Source organism: Pteropus vampyrus, unplaced genomic scaffold, assembly GCF_000151845.1.
Source record: "Pteropus vampyrus isolate Shadow unplaced genomic scaffold, Pvam_2.0 Scaffold69, whole genome shotgun sequence".
Taxonomy (NCBI): Eukaryota; Metazoa; Chordata; class Mammalia; order Chiroptera; family Pteropodidae; genus Pteropus; species Pteropus vampyrus.
Genome location: NW_011888850.1, coordinates 2,116,331 through 2,143,095, shown reverse-complemented (window position 1 = coordinate 2,143,095; position 26,765 = coordinate 2,116,331). Strand labels below are relative to the sequence as shown.

The 26,765-nt window shown below is 36.6% G+C and overlaps 1 protein-coding gene across 1 annotated transcript in view; it reads right to left on the bottom strand.

Moving 5' to 3' along the window:
• Positions 1 to 4,925: 4,925 nt before the first annotated feature.
• MPP6 (membrane palmitoylated protein 6) overlaps positions 4,926 to 26,765 on the bottom strand; it is an 84,124-nt gene continuing 62,284 nt past the window's right edge. The window contains 4 exon segments of the mRNA XM_011361670.2: positions 4,926 to 9,342; positions 15,281 to 15,409; positions 16,493 to 16,695; positions 25,647 to 25,808. Of these exon segments, the coding sequence (XP_011359972.1) occupies positions 9,166 to 9,342; positions 15,281 to 15,409; positions 16,493 to 16,695; positions 25,647 to 25,808 (671 nt within the window). The 3' untranslated portion in view covers positions 4,926 to 9,165.

Below are 26,765 nucleotides of genomic sequence, written 5' to 3'. Positions count from 1 at the left end.
TTTTTTTTTTTTTTTTGCCTCAATATCATCTACTTATTCCTTTCCTGCCCTTAAGATTTGAATTAACATTAATGGGGAAGAAATGGAGCAAATAACCATTTCATCACCTCTAGTAAAAATGAGACTAAACCTTATGCAAATACCTATGAGACGTGAGTTGTACAATGTGGTGGCAACGACATAAAAAATAAGCACCTTATATGCAAATCGGAAAGGAATATGCAAAAGCGGAAGCACTCATGCTAAAATGGGGGCGCTGTCTATGCGTTTTTGTCTGGTTTTCTGAAATAAGTTTAAAGAACAAACCAAAGACCGAACATGTAATATGAATCTACTTGTGTAAAAAATAGATACACATGTATCACAACACATGGGAAGAATTTACTAGAAACCCAACAGCGGCTCCTTTGGGGAGAGGATTTAGAGGCTGGGGCGAAAGATGGGGAAGGAGGGTGGGGTTCACCCTCTATTCCTGTTAGAATTTCATATGTATTATCCTCTAAATTAAAACAAAAACAAAAACAAAAAACTGAACCAAAACACCAAAAAATAGAGACAAACTTCAGACAGAAAGACAAGATGCCATCCCAGCAAGTGCCCAAAGTTTGGGTTACATCAAACAGGCAACTAAGGCATTTTGACTGTTTCCACAAATGCCCTAACACTGGCCAGTTACCCTGTTAGACTGTGTTTTAAAAATTAGCTATTGGAAAGGATGTAGCCTTATGCTGCTACAGGTGTTCCCAGCCCCCCAGTGATTGCTGGGCTTCTGAGCAGACCTCCACTGGGGTGTGGTGGGTGACCTAGTGCTGGGCATGCTTGAGTGAGGGTGACACTGAGCCTCCAAAAGTTTCTTCTAACTGCTATCCTCATCATTAAATATTATTATTAATTTTAAGTGTGCCTTTATTTATTGCTTGAGATTAAGAACTGTATTTTTTTTTTTTTTTAATAATTAGATTTGGAAACAAGTTCTAGCAGGCCCGGTCATGTAGAAAGCAGAGAGTGAACAGAGTAATAGCTCCAAGAACAGCACAGGCCACCTTAACTCTGATTTTCCACAACCACTTCTCTTTCATAAGTGGATGCAAGAAGAAACACTGACGTTAGCTCGCTAGGTGTGGCCTGACAACACCCCTCAAAGGTTGTCCATGCCTCAGTAATCCCTGGAACCTGAAAACATGCCACTTTCCATGACAAAAAGGACTCCACAGGTGTTTCCGAGGTTCGGGACCTTGAGGTGGACAGCGGATCCTGGATCATCTGGGTGGGATCTTGAAAGACAGAAGAGTCAGCGGGAGAGACTCGGGGAAGAAAATGCAGAAGAGATGAGCCGTGGCAAGGATACAGTGCCGCTGCTGCTCTGGAAACAGAGGGGCTGGTTCAAGGATGAGAGACCAGTCCATCTGACCGCCAGGAAGAAGTGGGGACTTCGTTCTACGGCGGCAAGAAACTGAAGTCCACCGACAACCTGCAAGAGCCTGGACGCGGACGTTTTTCCAGACCTCCAGATGAGAGCCAGGGCCAGCCCCGCGAGGCACCCTGACTTCAGCCTGGGAGACCTGTGTCGGACTGCAGACCCACACAAATGAAATAAGAAGTTTGTGTTTTTAGCTAAGTTTGTGGTAATTTGTTACGGCAGTGATAGAAAACTGACAGGTAGGTGAAGAATGAACTACAGTGAGTCCCCACTTAATGTCCATAGTTTCTTGGAAACTGACTAAGCGAAACAGCATGTAACAAAACCAGTTTTACCACTCGCTAATTGATATAAGCAAGGGTCAAGTTCCTATGGCGTATTTCCTATGGTCACAGAAACATCACCAAACTTCTAAATAAAGACCCCAAACACTTCTAATATTAAACACTGAAATACATGTGAGCTACACATACATTTAAGAAAGATGAATAAAAACAAGATAATTCTTTTCCATTGTGCTCATTCCAGTCCAGGGGCAGTGGGGTGGCCAGAGCCTGTCCCAGCAGCTCAGGGTGCAAGGTGGGTCCCCACGCTGAATAAGACGCCCTTCCATCACAGGGCCACTCACACGCCCACACTCAGTCAGAATGGGGCGGTTTAGACACGCCAAGTAACCCAACACGCACATCTGTGGGATGCAGAGTCCCCAGAGAAAACCCACACAACCACGGGAAGAACATGCAGACTCCACACAGACAGTGGCCTCAGCCAGGAATCGATTCCCGCCCCCACCCCCAACAACATTAGAACGAAACGACATTGAACGAAATGACATTATTTGAGGACCCGCTTTATAAAAAAAACCCAATTCTTTTGCAGCCATCAGAGATACACTGGACTAGCAATTTCTGAATTATGAGGTACGAAATTTCGGAAAAGGTTGAGAAGGAGTTGCAAAGTACCTTTTCTGGAAACGGGCTTCCTGCACTCACTCACAGTGACGCCTCCAGTTCGTCACCAGCCTGTGGGGAGGCCTGCCCTCCCTGTCACCGCAGGCCTCAGGGCCCAGCTGTGTGCCACGGCAGGCATTGTCTTCCTTGCCAGGGCGTCTCTTCCTTGGCTAACTGGAAAATGATCCTGAGTCCTCTCGGGCCATCTATGCATAGAGGCCTTTTCTTGAGCCTGTGTTTGAATCTTCCCTGTCTCTGACTTCTTTCCTTCAGCATGTTGTCTTCGAGAGCTTGGTTTGGGATGAAGGAAACGCTAGTTAGGGTTTCCTTGTTAAGGAAGAGAGGCATGTGAAAAATTTATTTTGGTGGGAAAAACTAAAGTCATTAGAGGCTTTTTACAAAGATTATTAGCATTTAAAGAAATTACCAAAGCTAATCTCCTATCCTCTGCCTTTTATTATCTCTAAGCTTCAGTTCTACCTATAAATGAAACACTACATTTTTCCAATATTAAATATTATTTATTTCTTTTTACATACAAAAATATTTTACCAGGCGTATGCAATCTCACAGATTGAACATTTCAGTAATTTTTGCTTTTGACAGCATATGGAAATGTGAAAAGAAAAATTTATAGGGACAGTTTCTGAAAAATCAATACTTAATTGTACTGCAGGAAAGTTTTATTTATACAAGGACAGTAATGTTTCTTTTATACAGGAACGAGTAGTACAATTACTTGGAAAGCAGTAGCAATTAAATTTTATTTTTAAATTTTTTCTTCAGAAACTCATGTTAGCAGCTTGTTCAGCTTTGATTTTTAAGTTGCTAACAAGCATTTTGTCCTCCATTAAAAAAGAAAAAAGTTCTACAATCACTTCAAAGACTAGAGGTTGAAAAGAGCATGCATTTGTGTTCAAAATAAAGATATACCAAAATGAAATGGGAAAAAGAAAAATCCCCGAAAGCAAAGTTTTCACGACAAATACTCATCCTGGGCTCTAACAGAGCTCAGCGTAACACAGAGAAAATTACACTTGCTGCTGAACGCTTTCTTCTACAGCAAAATACAAGACACCACTTCCTTAAAAACCAGGGTTACTGAAGAAACAGGAGTCAGCGGTTGTTTTTTAAGGACAGCATTCAACCAATAGAGGTATTTATCTTATATTCCAAATACAGAGGGAGCTGTCTGGTCCCACCTGAAAAGGCTGGGGCATTCCTCATTTGGAGCACAAGCTTTGTGTGTTCATAGCAGAGTTACTTACACGACTGCCCGCCTCTTCTCTTTCAGGATTCTATGAAAACCACATTTTAACTGCTCATGACTTCTGGTTTAACACTGGAAACTCATAGCTGAGGAATTTTCAATGCTATGTTTTCCCCTCTTCCTCCAAGCTCCTAGGCTGATATGAAGGAAACCCAATTTCAGGAATGGCCTGTCATATTTATGTTTCGACCTCCGGCTTGCTGTTTCTGAAGTACAATAAAGATCTCAATTTCCAACGTTTAAAATGAGACATTTGGCTTCTGCTCTACGCTAACCTGTTCGGTAGGACTCGAGACAGGTTTACAAGTACTGAGTCATTTAATCTCCCAAGTTGTAAATGATATTTACGTTAACTGTAGATGTGTCCGTTCAGTTTGTGCTGGAGATTAGAAAACAGTAAAAGTTTGTAATGAAGAGAGGGAGGAAAGAGAGAGGGAGAGAGAGGAGAGAGAGGAGAGCGGGGAAGAGAGACAGAGAGGGGAGAGGAGGGGAAGGGAGGGGAGGGGAGGGGAGGAGAGGAGAGAGGAGAGAGATTACTTCTGACTTTGGTGTGTGGAGGCCGGAGTTATCATCATAGCACTGCATAATCAGCCAATCACCATAAAACAATCTTGTTGGATTAGAGATCCACTAATGACCTGTTTCTGAATGTTTCTCCCTATAAAGAAACAGACACCCTGTAATTTAATACTATCGATAAAATAATATGGGCTGCAGTGATAAATTTCAGGAATAAGAAATAGTGTAGGGCAGCTTTAAGGGGCAAAGATGAGTGTGTCTTCTGATGTAGGAGTAATGGATTGCTTACTTAAATTTGATTTGTGAGTGGTCTGGCTGACAGCAAGGATTTGCTAAGGGTTTGGACTTAGAATGGGATTCTAATCTAGAATGGGATTCTAATCTAAAATGGACCTCCTGACCAGGGCGACTAAGAACAGAACAGATCTGGAACGATGGCCTCAGAACTGTTTTAAAACTAGAGACAGAATTCCTAAATGGTGTGCACTGTTCACTGTTACCTCTGAAAAAGGTACACGTTAAAAGAAGTAAAAGATAAATAACCTCAATATAAGTGCATACATATAAAAAACAGATAACTACCCTGAAACTGAAAAAAGATTTTCCAGTTTAGCATTAACCACATCAGAGTTACAAATTACTTCCTGTAATTGAAGCTGAAGACAAACATTAGCCTTATTTAACAAATGGAATCTTAAAAGTATAGGGAGAGATAAATTATATCAAAGGTCACATGGTTAGGAGTCAGAATTAGGATCGCAGCCAGTAGAAGTACACCATCTCTCTTTTTATCAAAAGAGCCTATTTTAAAGAAAGTAGTACAGTATATTGAAGAAGTGGTACAAACCATGCTTTACAGTTTTTACCTTAGAAATGAGAGTTCATCACTTCCTTCACTTTTTGGTGTATTAAGGACTTATTTTTGGTTCTGTGCACTAAATCATTCCAAAGACACAGAAAATAACATGACAAATTATGGGAACTATCGAAAAATGAATAAAACTTGAAGCTAACAAAAATGCATTTAAAAAATAATCTTACCTTAAAAAATTATAGAATTATCCTCAGGTATACAATGTATATTTACATAAAAACTGATATGAGACTGAATAATATTAGTCATTGTATTCTTAAGTTTGAGAAAAATATTCACGTATACTATATACAATAATCCTATCATTTAAAATATTGAATTTCTCCCAAGAACTCGAAATATATTACAGATGAATTCTCGCAGCAAATCCTTTGGAACAAGAGAACAGGTACCATAGTCTCAAGCCTGAACTATACCATGAATTCATTAGCAGGTTTAAATATGTATTTCCCAAGAAATTTCCATTTAGGACTCTCTCCTTTTTCCTTAAGGAAATTAAGTTATAATGAAAATTTTCTGAGCTTAATACCGCATGTGTTAAGATTAGTATCTGTCTCAAGGTAAAATAAAGCCCTTTAAAACAACGTGAAGAAAGTTTCATAATGTCTAAGGATTTGGGAGTAATTAAAAATTTAAGAATACTAGTTATGATTACATGAGTGAATATATTTAGTTTTATTCATGTATTTTGGGAGAATTTTACATATTATACACATAGCTGTATATATATTATATATATGGCGACTCAAACATTTAAAAAATGACCTGCTATCTCTGTACATAAAATTTCAGGATCGCTTTTTTTCATATTTAGTATAAAGATTCATTACTACAAAATTATTGGCTTTCTAGCCTGTGATTTCTGGAAAATGGAGTATTGTTTTAGAAGTCGTAAAATTACAATGTTAGGTAGATCATTATTTTGACCAATTTTCAAACTTTTATGTTCAATGTTTACCAATTCAAAATAATTGTGCCTAACTCCATGGCTATCCATCTTAAAATCAACCCCAATCACAATTGTGACACTTGTTGTTATCTATAAAAATAAGTAACGATTTAATAAAATTTTAAAGCAAAGATCATCTTTTATTGTCATTGAGATATTATGGTCAAAGCAGCTAGTATCTGCCCATAATCTAAAATGCCACGCTATTGTATTTTATTGCTAATTTGCATTATTTTCTAAATTGGTGTTAATAATTTGCTTTTAAGAAAAAATTGTCCTTACAAGCCATTATAAATTTTACTAGATTCTATAATCTAGGGTTCAGACTACTATTGCTGTAGTCATGTTGGATTTATGATCATGTTTTTTAGTAAGCTATGTTCAGCAATTGTATAGTTAGAGTTGGCACAAGTCCTGATGTGTTGGATATTTAATATCACCCAAATATCAAACAGAAATTGAGACTGCATAATCAAGGCATGGCTGTAATAAAGGTGAAATTCTACTTATAGTGCATCATTTATATTTGACTAGTTACAGTTGAATGACTTTTCCAGGGATAGCAATTCTATGGGTATTGTACATTTGAAAATGAAAAAATATATATATGTGTGTGTGTGTATTATTAGTTGTATATAAATAAATAGTTATGCCCTGAATGCTAAATGCAGATACTCACCTGTCCACAAGGAATCCTCAGGTGCATTAAAGTATTGGCACATCACGTTTCCAAAAGCATAGGTAGGCGCGCGCGCACGTGTGTGTGTGTGTGTATGTGTGTGTGTGTGTGTGTGCGTGTGTGTGTGTGTGTATTTTAACTATTATCAATGTTCATTATCATTTTGAACCATTTTCTCTGTGGTAGAGCTAATTATCTTAGCCCTTTCCCACAAGACAATCCTGAGGCCACTGGGCCTTGTCCAGCAGGGCTCTGCTGGTTCCTGCAGATTCAGATGGGACTTGAGTTTCAAGTTCAATGACTCTTTATTGAAATACAATGAAATTTTCTAAATTTATTCTCTTCAACTCTGGTATCTAAGCTGAAATGAACTAAACGGTATCATTTTATTTCATATTAGGAGGGATTGGGTGTGTATTAACTAAGTAGTTAGTGATGAATATCATTTATAACAGAAATAATTCTTCTAAGTGTAGATTGTTTTCTAAATAATATGCATTTTTATACCATATGACAAAGCTAAAAATATATATTAGCTTGGCAAAATCGTCTCTATTTTGCCAAGATGGGTGAAACATTTTGTGGATACACTGTTTATGCTGCCACAATGATCCCAAAGCTCTTCGAAGAGGCTCCATGTGGCAGCATGAAGGCACACCTGAGAATGTGGACATGACATTCCCCTTAAAACTGAGTGTGTCGAAACGCGAAGTCATAGGACATTACCTTGACACTGTGTTTTGACTCATGTCGCTTTAAGAAACCAAGAATGTGATGTAAATAGATGCAGTTTAAAAGTTATCAAAGTTATTAAAAGAGTGCGATCCATTTTGCCACCAATTTCCTATCCTAGGATAAAGTTAATTTGTATATTGGATATGAACGTCTGGAATTAAAAAAATACCTATAGATTTCCAATCTTAACAATGCAGCAACTTGAGTGTTTTAGTTCACTGTGAAAAAGATTTAAAACAATGTGTGTGTACTACTTCCCTCCAACCCTCCCGGCGGCCATTCCACGTGACAGCTTTGAGAGGAAAACAAATCCAGCGGCCAGGTGTCTGGTGCCTGCCACCGGACAAAGACAACCACCAATATTTAAGCACCTAAGACTTTAAGTGTGAATACTGTTTATGTGAAAAGCTACAAGCAATAGAAAATATGGCTAACTTTGTTTAATGATGAGCATGGCATCTCTAAATATGTTTTAGGAACAATTTATACCATCTAAGAACCCCAAAGGAAGGTATTAACTGAAGTAAATTTTGGAAATTTGTGTATGTTAATGCATCTAGAGGAGGAGAACTGTTTCCTTAATCAGCAAACAAAAAAGTGCATCTCCTTATAGACATGTAAAAATACCCATTATTTAAAATATTATATAATATATACAATGTATATATTATATAATGTATGTCACATATAGATAAAACAGCTGACAATTATTTCCGATCTTAAAAATCATTCAGTAGGCTGGCTTCTCAACACAACAAATTGAACAAACACCTTAATGATCACATCGCACTTCAAAAAGCACACCGACTGTGCACACACCTCCCCAGCTGCAAACTCAGAGGCATTTTTAAGCATCACAGGATGCTTAAAATCATGATACATTTGCTGACCATATCCTAATAAAAAAAAAAGCTGTCTGAAGAAATAGGTTCATTTTTGTCAGTTAAATTTTTACGCACGAAAACGAATCGACTGTAAGTGTCATTTTGCTGTAAGGTTTTACAAGAGAAGGCACTCTCTCAGCCTGCATGGCCTTGCGTGCTGTGTATATGTTAATTCAGCATCGGCCTGTTACTGCAACAAATGAGAGTGCAAGGTATTGCTCTTCATTTTTTTTTTTTCACTAAAGGTAGAAATGAAGGAGGAAAAAAACAATATATCAAAAATTAGAATGGATAGCCACATATCTCTGGAATAACAAAGCGATGTAGCGCTGAGTGGACTTTTGATGTCAGATTTGGAGGATAGCTGGCTAGCTGTAGCAGTGACATTAAATTTCTGCTTCTATCAGAAATTATTTAGGAAAGAAGGCCAATAACTACTAGTTTCTCCTAATCAGAGTAACCGACCCACCACTAGTTAAATACTGAACTAAATGACAGTTTTACAAAACTATTTCAAGTATTCATTATCACAGTGAAAATGTGAGACTAATCTTAGAACGGATGATTTGAAAATTCCTTTGACGAAAAAGGCAAGGGTGCTAAATCAAAACATATACAAAATGCTTCAACGCATTTCTTTATGTGATATGAATAGAAAGGTTATCCATAAAAAGTTAGAAAAATTAAGATAAATTATATATTAGTACACCTTCCCAACCATGTTTTATATAAAAATTTGGAACAGTGTACTGGTATTTCAATCTACACAATAAAAATGCCTGGACTTGGCAGGTATCTTCTATCTGTGTACTTTCTCGGTAGAAGGTTTATTTGTTGCAGCCACTTTTTAAAAGTCGTATTTTAATTGTGAACCTTATTGACTCATCAGTAAACCCAGCTGATGGGGACCCACTGTGGTTCCATTCTCAGTTTCTCTATGGCAGTTTGTAGTTTCTCAAAGGCTTTGTCCAGATTGTCGTTTATGATGATCAAGTCGAAATAGTGGTTGTACGCTCTCTGAATGCGTGCACTTTCGTCCACTGTTTTCTTCAAGTCAGAGTCCTGTTGAAGAGTTTTAGAAGAAAACGTTTATATTTTAATGTGTATTTATTTGCTCCAACACCAAGCCCAAGGGAACATGAGAAATAAGTAGGTTAGATCATTTTTTACTGTGATTCTGATATTAACCCACTAAATCTAATCTATAGAGAGTGCTGAAAAAGACATCACCACCTGTTCATATGCCAGTCTTTCCTGCTGTGTTCGTGTCTGCATTTATGAGTTTCTGAATCTTCTGATTTATTGATTTTAGGATAAGACGCCTAATTAAAAGACCGTTGACAATAATTTGAGGGTAAAATCTAAGGTAATAAAAGAATTACTGCAGGTGACTAGTCTCTAGCCCAACGACATCATCCTTTTCAAAAGATTTTTATCTTATGGACTCTAGGTCATGGAAGCTAATTCGTAGTGGCTGTTAAGCTCAAAGACAAATTTCCAGCCTACCTCTAAGAGGATCTTAGAAATGTATTTTGAAGACTAATTTTAGATTATTTCTTTAGCTAGCATTGTTTATATTTCATAAAACATTTCTAGTTATTTTGGAATGATGAAGAAGAATAAATAAGTAATGGATTCTGCATGAACAAGTAAAGCTTTTCATTAAACTGTTTTTGAAATTTTATAATACTTCTACATGTTCTTCGAATATTTATTGCATTCCTATTAAAGTGTCTATAATGTTTCATTATCTGTGGATATAATAATGAATAAGATAGGTGGGTTCCTATCCTATAGTGGAGGAAACAGATAAAGGGCAAATAAACACAAAAACTTGCAAGTTGTAGTAAGTACTATAAAAGAAGCCAATCTGGAACAAAGCATTTTAAGAGACCTATTTTAGATAGAATGATTACAGAGACACTGAGTAAATGACGTTTAAACCGTGAACTATAGTGGGGGAAGAGCATTCCAGGCAGAGGAAACAGCAAAACCCAGGAGAGAAATGACCCTGATGTATTTAAGATACTTAAAGAACAGCAAGATGGACAGAGGGTTTGGCGGGGAGGGGGCAATAAGTTGAGATGAGGAAGGAACAGGTCATGGAGGACCTAGATGCAATGGGAAGACACCTCTGGAGTATAATGGTGGCAGAGGAGATGGAAATGCCACCACACTGGAAATATATTTTGGTGATAAAATCATCAGGATTAGCTGATGGGGTGGATGCAAAAAGTGAGGGAAATGAATGAATGGGGGATAGTTCTAGGTTTTTGCTCGAGTAAATGGGTGTCTGCAGAAGATGCAGAGTTGGGGAGTGGGGATGGGGAAAATACGATTTGGAGGGAGGAAACAAAATGTTCTATTTTGTCCATATTAAGATGTCTGTGAGACACCTGAGTGGAGATGTAAAGTAAGCAGACGATTGGTTATGCAAGTCAGAGCTTGGAAGTCCGGTTCACCTATACACAAATCGGGGATCGTCTGCATGACACGGTATCTAAGTTAATATAAGGAAAGTGTAGAGAGAAATGGGTTCCCAGCGGGGCCCGAGGGCCACTAACACATTTTAGCTACCACTTTCACTGAGACCTCAAAATACGCTTGAAACAACTAAAATATCTTTTATTATGGATGTATAAACAGGCCACAATTCAACTTGAAAACAATTCTTACCTATTATAGTCATTAGCAAGCTGACTTGTTAAAAAAAAAAACAAAACAGTTTTTTGACAATAACAATCCCGTAACAATAATGGAGTACACCATACGGATGGGAAAAAAAAAAAAGATTAAAGAGTCTCTCTCTATATATATGGCTATAAAGTGATCCTCAGAATATATTGGTAAGTGAAAAAATACAGGCAGACTAATTAGCTACCTTTTCTGTAGGAAATGGGGGAAGAAAGATACACATACATACTTGCTTTTATTATAAAAATAGTAAAAATGTCTACCCTTGTGGGTGAGAGGAAACAGAGTAAAGAGGGCAGACAAAAGCTGGACTTTTTGGTTTGTTTTTACGATTTACTCTGTAACTATGAAAAACGTATAACATTACATAACGAAATTAAATTCAAATGACAAAATGAACACTATCTAAAAATCAAAAGCAAAATGAAACAAACCTGTGTTTCAACCTGATGGCTTAACCACAGAGGAATCATTTCACTGACTTTAAAATAAAGTAACACCCAGTGGGATGTGCCCTGAGGACAACTTCGAAAAAAGTCTGAAACTTAAATGTGCTTCATTCACTTGAATAAAGTAAGAAATTATGTTACTGTCATCAGGAACCAATATTTTCAGCATAAGAGGAAAAAAGACACACATAAAGTCAAAGAAGTTAAGTAAAAATCGTGTAAAATTTGAATTCGAACTACCAAATTAAACTAATGATGTGTTTTCTAACAAAGAAAAACGTATTTCCTACCTCTGGCCACACAAAAGGCCTGGAAACAATGATCAGCTAAGTTGAACATACTCTTTTAGCATCTACATTATCTCTAAATATCATTTCCCACTTTAAAGAACCAGGGCTTTCAAATGGCTGATCCCAGGTTTGGGCCAAGAAATGTGTAAAGACAACTTGGAGCAGTTTTTTTGTACCAGGAAGCAACGAATCATCCAAGACTATCGGGTTGTGTTAAGAAGACTTCCACTGGCTGAAGATAGGACAATTTCAACATCAAAGAGAGTAAAAACTGGCCTAAGTGCATAGAGAGGAAGCATTCCAAGTGACTTTAAAACAGCGATTTGACTATATATATATTTATTGGCATAAACCAGAGGATTTAAAAAAAAAAAAAGGGAGAAAAAAACAGTTTACAGTACTCATACTTGGTATCCGTACTGATATACTTATTCTCATACTTGTAAGTATACTGTGGTACAAAGCAAATGAGCAATTATGTGATAGTCTAACATTCCTAGTGTTTTTGAGAACTGGGATACTTGGCATAGAAGAATGGAGTTAAACATATAAAAGAGATAAAATAAAAACCCTGTAATCCTAAATTTGAGTAGGAAGTATCAGTATGAATTCATGATATAGTTTCCTTCAAACGTATAATCAAAAAAGCATATATCCCAGTTCTCTCTACCTAAAAGGTATAGCAAGAAACAATGATCAATCGTGTAACACCCCTACTGTTAACAGTCCTCAAATACCATTTACCCTAAAACCATCCAGAGCTTCTTGGAGAAACAGCTGATTCCTGGACTGAAGTGGGAAATGTACAAGATGAGCCTGGAACATTTGTCATATCAGATAGCAAAGAAGCTAAGACTATTAGGCTTATGGAATAAGGTCTCAAGGGCGAACGTGAATAAGCTCTTATTGGTCGAAGATGGGACAATTTGAGCATCAATAAGAATAACAACTGCAATAAAGTAAAACATATCAAATCAGTTTAAATCCATGTGCTCATGATGAAACCAAAAAAAAAACAAAAAGACACACCTTACTTAGTCACCTTCATCTCTAGAGGCTCTTTCAGAACAAACTCAGTATTCTGAAAACTAACCCATAAAAGGAAAATATCAAGCATGTACCTTAATTTTCCTATAAGAACTCCACTTCGGAGTAATCAACTAGTTGATGAGGAAAAGTTATTTTTTTTAGAAGAACTCTAGTTTACAAATGCAGAAAGAATCACGAGCTTACAACATTACTATCCCTAAAAAACAAACAAACAAACAAACAAAAAAGGGCCCCTGATCCAGGCAAAAATCAATAAAACTCGCTAAAATGATTAGGTGAAAAGTTACTTTACAGATCAGTCTAACAACACCTAAATCCACTGATAAATTTTATTACAAAAAGAGAGACAGCTTATTTCATATGCCTCATAATGTAACAAAACAAGAAGTATCAGTTATCAATTATTCTTGAAAAAAAAACTGAACCTATATCTGATCAAACCTCTTAACGATTCACAAGAAATACAAGGAGTAGAAAATGACACAATGGGGACAGAACTGGCAAAATCCAAGCTATGGAACACTCTATATAGGATAAATGACCCAATTCTTTGAACAACTAAATTAGAAGATTAAAAAAGAGGGGAAGAGGAAGGCAGTGAGAACTTGAGATTAAAACAGACCAAAGGGAAATCTGCTTCCAGCTAAGATGCAGTAACAGGATCAGACTAACCTTCCTGCTTGGCAACTAAAACAGTCAACATGTATGGAACGACAGTTTTTAAGACTTTGTACAACAGGTAGTGAAAGGCAGACATCCCAGAGAGCTAGGAAACAAACGAAGTGAGCCCTGTGATTAGCCCCCATTACTGGCCTGAAAGGGTTTCCAGGCTGCAGCACAGTGAGGTGTAGCCCAGTAGGAGCCTGTCGAACTCTCTAAGTCAGGACAGAGCTGAGAGTCCAGGGAGACCCAGAGATCACAGGACAGAATACTGGAATGGAACAGAGAGCACGGAGAGACAACTCTGAAGACTTGCAAAAGGTCCAACATTTAGCTGAGTCCCAGTCTGTACATGTATACAAACACCTGAGACCAATGTAGAGCCACCAGAGAGCATGAGAGGTATTCATCCTGAGCCAGGAATAGGACTTATTCCCACAAGGCAGAAGAGAAAGCCTCATGCACAGCCCACTGGGAAGAGTGCTCAAATGCCCTTACCGCAGTAGTGGAAAATAAACGCCCCGAGAGTGAGAACGGCTCTGGTCTTCCCTAACACATTTTAAAAGCGAGACCCGGCAGGAACAAACGAGGTCCCAACAACCGCATCCCAGAACAAAGCCTACAACGTCTGGCATCCAACGAAAAATGACCAGATTGCAAAGGAGCAGGAAAACACAACCCACGATGAGGAGCAAAGTCATTCAATCGAAATCGACCCAGAACTGGCACAAATGTTAGAATTAGTAGCTGATGACTTGAAAACACTTGTTATAGCTGTGTTGCAAATATTCAAAGAATTGAGTAGAGACATGGAACAACCTGAAAAAGAATAAAGAGGACTAACACCACCTGGTCGCAAGGCTTAGAAGCTGCAGTGTGGGAGGAGGCGGAAGCGGCAGGAGGGAGGGATTCTGAAGGGGCACAGGGAAGCTTTTGGAGGTGATGGACACGTCCATTCTCTTGACTGCGACGGCTTCAGGGTGCACGCGTGTGCCCAAACTTATCAAGTTATACACGTTCAATGTGTACAGTCCACTGTATGTCAATTATACCCCAATTAAGCTGGGGAAAAAGGGATTTAGAAGACGTCAAGTGAATGCAATGGGTTGATCTTATTTGGATCCTAATTTGAAGAAATCACCTGTAAAAATAAATTATAAATCATGGGGAAATTCAAATAAAGACTGTATACTGATGGTATTAAGTTGCTCTTATGGTTTACATGTTGACAGTGTTATGGTTATGTTTAAAAAGTCTTTGTCTTTTAGAAATAAATACTAAAATATTTACAGTTGATATGATATCGGAGATTTGCTTCAAAATTATTCAAAGTAAGGGTGGAAGCGAGGAGAGGTAATAATTAAATAAAAATGGCTACATGTTATTGAAACTAGGTGATGGGCACATGGAAGTTCATTTTTTTCTCTTTTGTATACATTTAAAATTTTCCATTATAGAGAGAGGAAGAGCAAGAGAAAACGTAACAGAAACTAAAATGGTCTTGGCTACGGCCACGCTACCCTGAACAAGCCCGATTCCATCTAAAATGGTCTTGGGGCCCAGTTAAGGAGGGAGTTGAATTACTATGCCTATTTTAATACTGGCCTATTTCATTTACATAGGGGGGAGTAAACTTTTGTTTTAAAAGGAAGTAAACAATGATTTTTAAGTAAAGGCGATACTATTCCAAATCCTATCTACATCCAGGAATGAATTTTTATTCTATATAATATCTTATTTTAAATAGGATGTTTATTCCATAAATATGATTCTATAGGATTAAACAAGCCCAAAAGCAAAGGAAAAAGAAACACTTTAGGAGGAAGTACTACTGTCAGCCTGAAAAGAACCGCTCACCGTCAGAAGCTTGGTAGTGATGCCCGCATCCACCACAGCCTTGTGCATGGCACGTAACGTCTCTAGTTCTGGAGCAGCAATAAATACGACGTAGGGCATGAACTCAGACGTCCTCAGTACTTTCAGGGCCTGTGCAGAAGAACAATGACACACCAGTTTATACGGGATTAGAATCTGTTTCATGTTACCCTTTAATTTATACTAAATACTCAAAGTCTCTCCATCTGCTTCCGAAGGACTAAGGATGTCATTTCACACTTGCGCCACTTCCGCCCTTTTGATTCCATTCAGTGCTTTCCTAACATCGTGATCCGTTAATCGGGTTCTGACCTCAGTCTCGCTACACTCTTTGATCCTCTAGAACAAAGGAAAGTATTAAACTTAATGATCCAAAAGTCACCGAGAATGATGTAAACGTTTTTCGTGTTCGTTGCAGAACTGTTAATATTGAAAAAGCTAGAAATAATCTCAGTGTCTATTAACTGAAGAGTGGTTAAATAAATTAGCGTACATCCATACTAGGAAATACTACGCAGCAATCACGAAAGCTCGACAGCAACTGACATGAAAAACATCTTCAAGAAATACTGTTTAATGAAAAAAGCCAAAAAATTTGCATAGAATTTTTTTCCCATTTATGTAAAAAAGAAACAGCAAAAATAGAAAACCCATTACATTATATATATATGTATATGTGTGTATATAATACATACATATAAAAATTTATTTAAAGCACACTAAAAGACAAAAAGATAGCAAATTATCAGTAAGACATATCTCTGAGTAGGGAAGTGAGGTCGGGTTGAGTGCAGAGGAGTGTAGAAGGAGTGAGAGACGTAAAATAAGAATGAAATGAATGTGTGTGTGTGTGTGTGTGTGTGTGTGTGTGTGTGTGTGTGTGTGTGTGTGTGTGTGTGTGTGTTGGGAGAGAAAGCGTGTGACTTAAAATTTTTATTCTCAATGTCGCCGCAGCCTTGTTTAAATTTTAAATTTAACATTTCCTAACACGTGCATTTATATTACTTGAGCACATAAATAAATATTAAACTTCTCTCCACATTCTATTGCTATCCAAGCCTCTGCTGGCTAATTGATCAGGGATTTATTTAACCAGCGGACGCATAATAAAGTTCTCTATCTCAAAATAAAACAAAACAGAAATAGCGCAGGAAATGAAATTTTAAAAACCGCTTTGGAATCCATGAAGCTTACTTGTGGGTTGACGTCCAAGATGCAAGTTCGACCGGTCTGGACAACTTCAAGGATAGAATCGATCTTGGTTCCATAGAGATTTCCTTCATATTCCCCGTGTTCTAAATATTTCCCAGCTTTAATATCTGCTTCCATCTCTGATCGTGACACGAATTTATACGCTTGGCCATCTTTTTCATCTTCTCTTGGTTTCCGTGAAGTAACTAAATAAAATAATGTTGAGAATTTGCACAAAGAGAATGAAGGGTATTAGAAAATGGACTAAAATACACAGGGTAGCTTAAGATTTTTTCCATTTAGTGCAGGCGCTGGCAAACTATGGCCTACGGCCAAATGCGACCTGCTTCTTATTTTTGTAAATAAGTTTTATTGGACCACAGCTATGCTCATTCCTTTTATAGTCTATGGTTTTATTCATTCTATACTGGTGGAGTTGTTGTAACAGAGATCAGATGGCCTGCAAAGCCTAAAATATTTATGATGTGGCCGTTGAATAAAGTAGTTTGCTGACCCCTGATCTACAGGAATGTTTTAAGAGGGACTCCCCATTATGCAATTTGTCTCCAAAAATTGTGCTTTATAAGGTCAGTTTGAAACTCAAAATATTACCTAGAAGCAGAGCCTTACATTTAAATTCTTAATTATGGTGAATCATAAGTGTGAGGTATGTTTATGTTGCAAGTGAATACGTTTTTCAGTTGACCAGCACACCCCTTCTTAAAGAATATCAATTATATCCACTCTTTACACTTTAACATTTCCTAATCGAGACATCGAAGACGAAGAGGAGAAAGGAGTCATAGGTAGCTCCGCCCTCTGGGTTAACAGTTTTTTCTCTTTTATTTTAGGATCATTTTATAAAATACAAAGAAAGTTAAATCAATTTAATACAATGCCAGAATTCACCTCCTTCCCCAATGAGACTTCCCAATCTATACCACCTGACAATGTGCAACACAGTATCATATATCAGAAATTAGGCAAACTCGTCCCACTTTATCAGTGTTTCCTTTTGTGTGTTGATTTTGAGGCTTAAAAAAAAGCTAGATACTGTATAAATTAATGACTTAAAGAAAAGTCAAAGATGACTTGATGGATATATATATATAAATCTCTCTATAATAAAAATTCAAATTTGAATCTTTACTATAAGTAAAGGTCTGTTGAAAGATAAAATAGTACATCTTTCTGGATATTAATTTGGCACTAAGAAATCAAGAAATTGAAACATATATGTATACATATGTATGTGTGTATGTGTGTGTGTGTGTATATATATATCTCTAATAATTTTATATCAGAGATTGTGTATACATACTGTCATCTCCTTGTAACAAAAGTCATCACCCAAATCATATAAATGAACGATAATAGTAATGGTTAAACAAAGCATAGTATACTTTATTTAAAGCATTAGTATACTGGAATATTAAGAAACTTTTAAGATTAATTTTGAAGTTTTTTTTTTAAATCATGGTAAAACATACATAACATAAAATTTACCATTTTAACTGCTTTTAAGCACACAATTCAGTGACATTAAGTACATTCACACTATTGTGCAACTACCACCGCCATCCATTTCCAGAACCTGTTCCTCACTTAAACTGAAACTCTGTGCCCATTAGACAGTACTCTTCATTATGCCCTACCCCTGGCCCTGGTAATCACTACTCCACTTCCTGTCTCTATGAATTTTACTGTCCTAGGTATTTCAAATAAATGGAACCATACAATATTTATCTTTTTGAGTCTAGCTTATTTCACTCAGCCTACTGTTTTTAAGGTTCATTCATGTTAGAGCATGGATCACAATTTCATTCTTAAGGCTGAATAATATTCCATTGTATGTACATATCACATTTAGTTTATATATCTATCCACTGATGGACATCTGAGCTTTTTCCACCTTTTGGCTATTGTAAATAATGTTGCTATGAGCATTCATGTATAGATACCTGAGCCCCTGCTTTCAATTCTTTTGGGTATATACTTATAAGGTGAATTGCTGGATCATATGGTAATTCTGTTTAATTTTTTGAGGAACTACAATGGGTGTACCATTTCGCACTCCCACCAATAATGGATAAAGGTTCTAATATCTCCACATCTTTGCCAACACTTATTTTCTGTTTTTGTTTTCATATATATAAAACTATCCTAATGGTATATCATTGAGATTTTGATTTGCATTTTATTGATGATTAGTACTGTTCAGCATCTTTTCATGTGCTTATTGACCATTTGTATATCTTCTTAGCAGAAATGTATATTCAAGGTCTTTGTCCGTTTTTAAATGGAATTTTTTCTTCTATTGTTGAGTTACAGAATATTTACAAAAAAAGTAATGACTTGTGAGAAAAAGCTCATGGTATAATAAGTCCATTCACTCACTCATTCATTCATTCATTCATTCAACAAATATTGGGTATATACTATATGCCAGATTCTGTTCTGGATGCTGGGCTTGTAGAAGTACAAATGACAGACAAGCTCTGTGTTCTCATGGGACATATTCTTGAATGTGAAGGTAGGTGAGTAGTCAAGTAACAATTAAGAATTTAAGTGCTAAGGCACAACCACTAGGTACTGGGGAAGCTACTTTAGAATGAATAATCAATAAAGGCCTCTGAGAGAATGAGACCTTAATAAAAAGTAAAATTCAAGCACGTGAAGATCTGGGAAGTAGCGTGTTCCAGGCTGAAGGACCAACAAGAACAAAAAGGTGTAAATGATAAGTTTAAGGAGTGTGAAGAAAAGATCAATGTGTTAAGTAGGGAAAAAAGCAAATTTTATATGAATAATATGATTGTAATTCTGTAAGTTCAAGTTCTTTCAATTGTTTTCTTTATATTTGTAAACAGAATGTTAAATGAGACTTTTCTTGCGGTCCCACAATTTCCTTCAAGTCCCAGGTAGGTGCTAGAATAAAAGACTGATAGCCTCCTCTTTCGGAGTTTACCAAAAAGCAGCCAACTTAATCCTGGGATCATCCATTTACCTACTTCTATCACATATGTGCTCAAAAAAGAGTCACTTAGGGAATGAGTCATAGGTTTGGGAGTAATGCTTTCTTTTCTTTTTCTCCTTACCCCATGGAAAAATGATTGAAAGTAAAAGGAAGGAAAAGGTATACCACTCAAACAATAACCCAAATAGAGCTGGAATGGCTATACTTATATCAGACAAAACAGACTTTAAGACAAAAACTGTTACTAGAGACAGAGAAGAACAGTTTATAATGAAAAAAGAATCAATTCATAAGAAGATAAAACAATTATACTCCCATTTTCTTTTTTTACATCAAACTAAAAAGTTTTTATATAGCAAAGGAAACCATCAAAAACAACGTACTGAATGGGAGAAGATATTTGACAAAGGGTTAATATCTGAAATTTATAAAGAACTCATACAACGAAAACATAAACAATCCAGTTAAAAACTGGGCAAAAGACCTGAATAGGTATTTCTCCAGAGAAGAAATACAGATGGCCAACAGACATATGAAAAGATGTTCAAGATCACTAATTATCAGAAAAATTCAAATTAAAACCTAATGAGTTATCACATCACCCCTGTCAGATTAGCTATCATCAATAAATCAAAACACAACAAGTGTTGGCGAGGATGTGGAGAAAAGGGAACCCTCATACACTGTTGGTGGGATGGCAAATTGATAAAGCCACTATGAAAAATAGTTTGGAGGGTCCTCAAAAAATTAGAAATAGAACTACCTTTTGACCCAGCAATTATACTTCTGGGTATTTATCCAAAGAAAACCAAAACACTAATTTGTAAAGATCTATGCATCCCTATGTTCACAGCAGCACTGTTCACAATAGCCAAGATACAGAAGCAACCTAAGTGCCCATCAATACATGACTAGATAAAGAAGTTATAGTACATATATGCAATGGAATATTACAAATCTTACCATTTGTAATGAGGGTATTATGCTGAGTGAAATAAGTCAGATAGAGAAAGATAATACCACATGATTTCATTTATATGTGAAATCTAAGTAACAAAAGAAATAAACAAACTAAACAAAAACAGACTCACAGATATAGAAAACGAATTGGTGATTGCCAGAGGGAAGAAGGGTTGCGGGGGGCCGGGTAAAAAAGGTGAAGGGATGAAGACATACAAATTAGTAGTGACGAAACAGTCATAGGAATGTAAAATACAGTATTAAAAAATAAAATAAAATAAAATCTTTGTCTAGGAAGTCCAAAATCTGTGCTTAAGTGGGGAGGGGAGAGAAAACAATTTTAAGCACATATGCATCTAACAACAGAGCCCAAAAATACATAAAGCAAAAACTGACAGAACTGAAGTGAGAAATAGATAAGTCAACAATATTTGGAGACTCAATACCCCACTTTCAATAATGGATAGACAAATAGGAGGAAATAGAAGGCCTGAACAACACTTTAAACCAACTGGAACTAACAGACATCTATAAAACACTCCATCCAGCCACACAGAATACACAATCTCCCCAAGGGTACCTGAAATATTCTCTCCAGCCAAATCATACCTGAGGTCATAAAACAAGTCAGTGTTCTCTGACCATAATGGAATTGGAAATCGATAACAGAAGAAATTTGGGAAATTCAAAAAATATGTTGAAATTATACTCTTAAATAATTAATGGCTCAAATAAGAAATCACAATGAAATTATAAAATACTTGGAGATGAAAGAAAACAAAAAAATACAATACCAGAAATTATGAGATGCAGCTAAAGCAGTACTTAAAGGGAACTTTTGGCTGTAAATGCCTACATTATGAAACATGATCTCAAATGTAATCTAACCTTCCACCTAAAGAAAATGGAAAAATGGTAAACAAACCCAAAGCAAGCAGAAAGAAGGAAATAGTAAGGATTATAGCAGAAATTAATGAGAGAATAAAAAAATACTATAGAAAATTTAAAAAAGCGAAAGTTGGTTCTTTGAAAAGATCAACAAAATTGATAAACCTATAGGTAGAGTAACCAAGAGAGAGGACTCAATTTACCAAAATCAGGAATGAAAGAGAGGATATTACTACAGATCCTGCAGAAATTCTGAAGCTGAAAACCCCAGGCTCAGAATGCTTTGTGGGTAAATTCTATGAAACATTTAAAGAATAATTAAAAGTAATCCTTCACAAACTCTTAAAAAAAAAAGAAGAGGAAAGAACACTTCCCAACTTCTTCTATGAGTCCAGTATTACCACGATATTAAAATTACCCAACAACGTAAGAAATAAACACTATAAATCAATCTCTTATGAGTACAGATGCACAAATCAGCAAAATACTAGCAAACTAAATCTAGAAGCATTTAAAAAGTATTACACAGCATGGCCAAATGGAATTAACCACAGAAATGTGATTAAAGAAAAAAAAAAAAAACAGTCATATGATCATCTCAATAGACACTTAAAAGGCATTTATAAAATCCAGTACCCTCTTTCATAATAAAAAGTCAACAAACTAGGAAGAAAATTTCTCCATCTGACAAAGGCTATCAAACAAAAACCCTAGCTAACATCATACTTAGTGATGAAAGACTGAGTGCTATCTCTCTAAGATCATGAACATTGATAAAAATATCCACTTCTGCTATTTCTATTCCATTGCACTGGAGGGTCTACTGAGAGCACTGGCAACAAAAAGATTAAAATACTTAAGAATAAATTTGACAAAAGAAGCATAAGACTTGTACACAGAAAACTATAAATATCACCAAAAGAAATTAAAGACCTAAATAAATGAAAGACAAGCCACGTTCACGGATTGGAAGACTTGAAGTTACTAAGTTGGCAATACCCCCAAAATTGATCTACAGATTCAACACAATCCCTGACAGAATCCTAGCTGCCTTTCCTGCAGGAACAGAAAGCTTATTCTATAATTTATATAGAAATGCCAGGGACCCAGAATAGCCAAGAACATCATCGACAAAAAATCTTGAAAAAGAACAAATTTGGAGGATTCACAATTTCTGATTTCGAAACTTATTACAAAAATGCAGTAATCAAGGCAATGTGGATCTGGCATGAGAACAGACATAACGGTCAATGAAAGAGAACTGAGAGTCCATAAATAAATCTTCATATTTATCGTCAACTGATTTTTGAAAAGGTGGCAAGACAATTCAATGGAGTGGAAAACGGCACAGCCACTGTGGAAAACAATGTGGCTGTTTCTCAGAGGGTTAAATAGAGTCACTACCAATTTCATTCCTAGGTATATGCCTGAGAAAAATAAAATGTGTATGTCCACATAAATACCTGTACACAAATGTCAATAGCGGCATTATGCATAATAGCTAAAAAATAGAGCAATCCAAGTGTCTATCAACTGATGAGCAGATAAACAAAATGTGGTATAGCCATAAAATGGAATATCATTTAGGAATAAAAAGAAACTAAGTACTGATACCTTCTATAACATGGATGAACCTTGAAAATATTATGTTAAATGAAGAAGTCTATCACAAAAGACCACATATTGTATAATTACATTTCTCTGAAATGTCCAGATAGGTAAATTTATTGTGACAGAAGCCCACTAATCATCATCATACACAGTGAGTTAAAAAAGATGCACATGAAGGCACATCATTATTCAATTTCAAACTACTGAAAAACAACAAAATAAGAGACCCTGAATATCTGAAAGAAAAATCGGGTAATGTATGAAATAACAAGACTTAGAATGGCACTGGACTTCTTAACAGAACTGGATTCGGGAGTAACATCTTTTCAGTTCCACAATCTAGAATTTCTAATCTCAGCTAAATAATCAATCAAATACAGGGCAGAAAAAATACATCTTCGAATACAACAATGTAGAGATTATATCCCAGATACCAGCAGTCCCCAACCTTTTTGGCACCAGGGACCAGTGCTCCTATAGGAATCTAATGCCTGAAGATCTGAGGTGGAGCTGAGGCTGTGATGCTGGCGCTGGGGAGCGGATGAAAATACAGATGAAGCTTTACTTGCCAGCCCCTCACCTCCTGCTGTGTGGTCCAGCTCCTAACAGGCCAAGGGCTGGTACCAGTTCATGGCCTGGGGCTGGGGACCCCTGCCTTATATCATTTCTTGCAAAGTTATAAGAGGATGTGCCCTGTAAAACAAGGCAATAAACCAAAAAAGAAAAAGAACAAGACCAGAAACAACAGCTTCAACCCAGGACTGAGACGAGGGGAAACAGCCCCAGGCTAACGGAGTGGGGGGCGGCCAGAACGGAGAGCGTGTAGGGAGAGAGTGTAGTCCTCGCTGAAGCAGGAAGACTGAGGTCGCCAAGAAAGAAACAGGACTTCCTGGAGAAGTGAGTCTTTGGTTTAAAACAAAACTATATGCATATACACATAAAGTCCTGGCAAAGACGGAGAGGAAAAGAGATGTCTAGTGATTGCTGGGTGCGGGGAGACAGAGAGGCCGTTGAAAATAAAACTGAATTAACTGAAACTAGAGCTACATTTATATTGGGAGAATAGTCAGGAAGTCAACAGATGAGGTCTACACTGCGTAAAGCAAGGAAGAGCAGAATGAGGACATTATTAAGACATATGGAAGACTACCAAAAGAAACGGCGAAAAAGAATGAAAAATGACTTTCTGGTAAGTAGGCCAGAGGTGGGGTAGAAGAAGGCAGGGGGTTATTTTTTTTTTTCATTATATGTCTTTAAGAACTACTTGATTAAAAAATACTGTACATGAATTAAATTGATGAAAATAAAAAATAAATGCTTTGATCACAGTGAGGTGTTTTTATAACTACTTAACCAGGTTTGTCTGAATTTAATGATTGATAGCACCTATGATCGAATCTAAAGCCTCACCCTGAAGAGATTACAAATAGCACATGGGGGCAATGATAAGGTTACTCCCCCAACCAACCGCTCACAATTTTAGCATTAAGATGAGTCCCTGAGAATTAAACCTCAAAACGTGCTGGATGAAAGCAGAGGAAGTCTAAAATGCATCTAAAAGAGACAAGAGTGATGTCTGGCTAAGCTTTGGCTCAGAATATACCTAAAGAAATACTGTGTTAATCCAAAGAGGGCTTGGCCGGCAAAAGCAGCACAGAAAGGGGAGCTATAAAGGCAACGCTGGCTTGTCTCTTGCATCGTTTAGGGGACAGAACACGTAAGTCCCCACAAGTAAAGGTTCATGCATCTTCAAAATAAAGACAAATGTATTTTAGTCCTTATAATGTCAGTGATATCGTCTAATTGCTTGATCTAATTCCATTCTCATCAAGCATACTTTTGACATCATTGTTAAACTTTCCACATAAATATGCAAATAGGAAAAGAATGTAAAGATCATAAAATGAGTGTTTGGTTCACTTAACGGTTATATTTCCCATCAGTATCATTTTATTTTGTATATAAATCTTTGTGATCTTAATTAATGCTGCCTGCTATGGAAGATAAATTGCTTTTGGTGTGCTATCAAAAATCAGGTTCATGACTTTACAGACTTCTGAGAGCTACAAGCTGAATTACATAAATTTGCAAAGGGATTAACACGATAAGAAATGTCTGAGGATTCAGCAGGTTTGTACCTTTTCTTTACACAAGGGTCCCCAACCCCCAGGTCAAGGACCAGTACAGGTCCGTGGCCTGTTAGGAACCAGGCTGTACAGCATGAGGTGAGCGGCAGGCAAGAGAGGGAAGGGTCACGTGTATTTGCAGCCGCTCCCCAGCGCTAGCATCATTGCCTCAGCTCCACTTCAGATAATCAGGCATTTGATTCTCACAGGAGCACTGGTCCCTGGTGCCAAAAAGGTTGGGGACCGCTGCTTTACACTAAACTAGTGAAAAATAAAAATATTCAGATAGAGATCATGTGTAAAAGAAAATACAAAGTTAATGCTGATTTTGCCACAACTCTTAATACGTGCATTTAACTAACAATTCTGAACTGAAGAGTTTGGAGAAGGAACAGCCATCAGGCAGCAAGCCAACAAGGCAATAGCACTATTTCAAGACAGCTGCAGTCACTGATTTTTTCAGTGTCTTCTACTTGCTCATTTTCGCTGACATAATAAAAACTTTTTTGGGAATAAAAATAATAATCATCTGCCCCTACTTCACTTTCCTGCCAATTAAATAGCCAAAAAACAAAAAACACCTCACAAAAAAACTTACATGGCACTGTAGTTCCAAATCTGGTAGGATTCAACACTATAAACCTGTTCTTCAAGCTTCTTCGTCCAACGCCTTGAGCTCCTATCAATACTAAAGTCTTTCGCTGGAAGGGAGGCATTTTGGCTACCTCCTCATATATCTGGATTTCATGACGATCAAATTCTAAATGTAAAAGGAAATGGACCTCATATTCAGTTATCTTTTATATAGGTGAAAACCTCTGCTGTTCTGTTCAGTAATGGCTTAGTTGTCTTGATAGTTAAATACCACTTGAATTATATTCAGTACACATTTATTTTCATACATTTGGTAAAGTACATAAATTATTTTATATTTTGATTTAAACATCTGCTTCCATCCATTTGCCCTTAAAAATGTTATTTAGCCAAGCTAAAAAAAAATGCCTGTGCTTTATCCTTATCACATAGTCTATCCATTACAACCTCTTTCTTACCAATTCATCAGTAGAATAATTCCTTTAATATAAATAACCAAATGACAAATAGTTATATAATTTATATATATAAAGTGTGTACCTAATATGGAGGGCAGCAGTACACCTAGTGTGCGTGGCTGCTTAAATAAGTGCCGTAGAAGGAGTAGGCCCTTCCAGTGACGTAAATGAATAAATGATGTCTGGTGACTCTGCAAATATCAGTTTGATTAATAAAATGCATATAAACATACTGACATCTAAATATTAGGATTCTGAATTTATGTAATAAAATATAATATAGGATCCAAATTATTTTCAGTAGAAACACACTCCAAAATTATAATCTTAGTCAATGGGAAAATCACAAATTTTATATTTTGCAAGAAAGCTTTAAGGACATATATTTAATGAATAATAAAGCCAAAGTGAATTTGAAATATTATATTGCCTATTATTCTGGCTATAACACATCTTCCTTAGGCTATGATTTTAATGACAACTCTTTCTTCGCACAATTTCTCCACAGCACATTAAGCTAATATTAAGGGAGAATCTATTTTCTCTTTGTTAGTATTATTATTATAGTATTTCCCTTATCATATGCTATTTAGTTTATTACCAGTGGAGAGACAGCTATGAAGTCAAGAAACTACTTTAAAACCATCAGTTCCTCTGAGTAGACC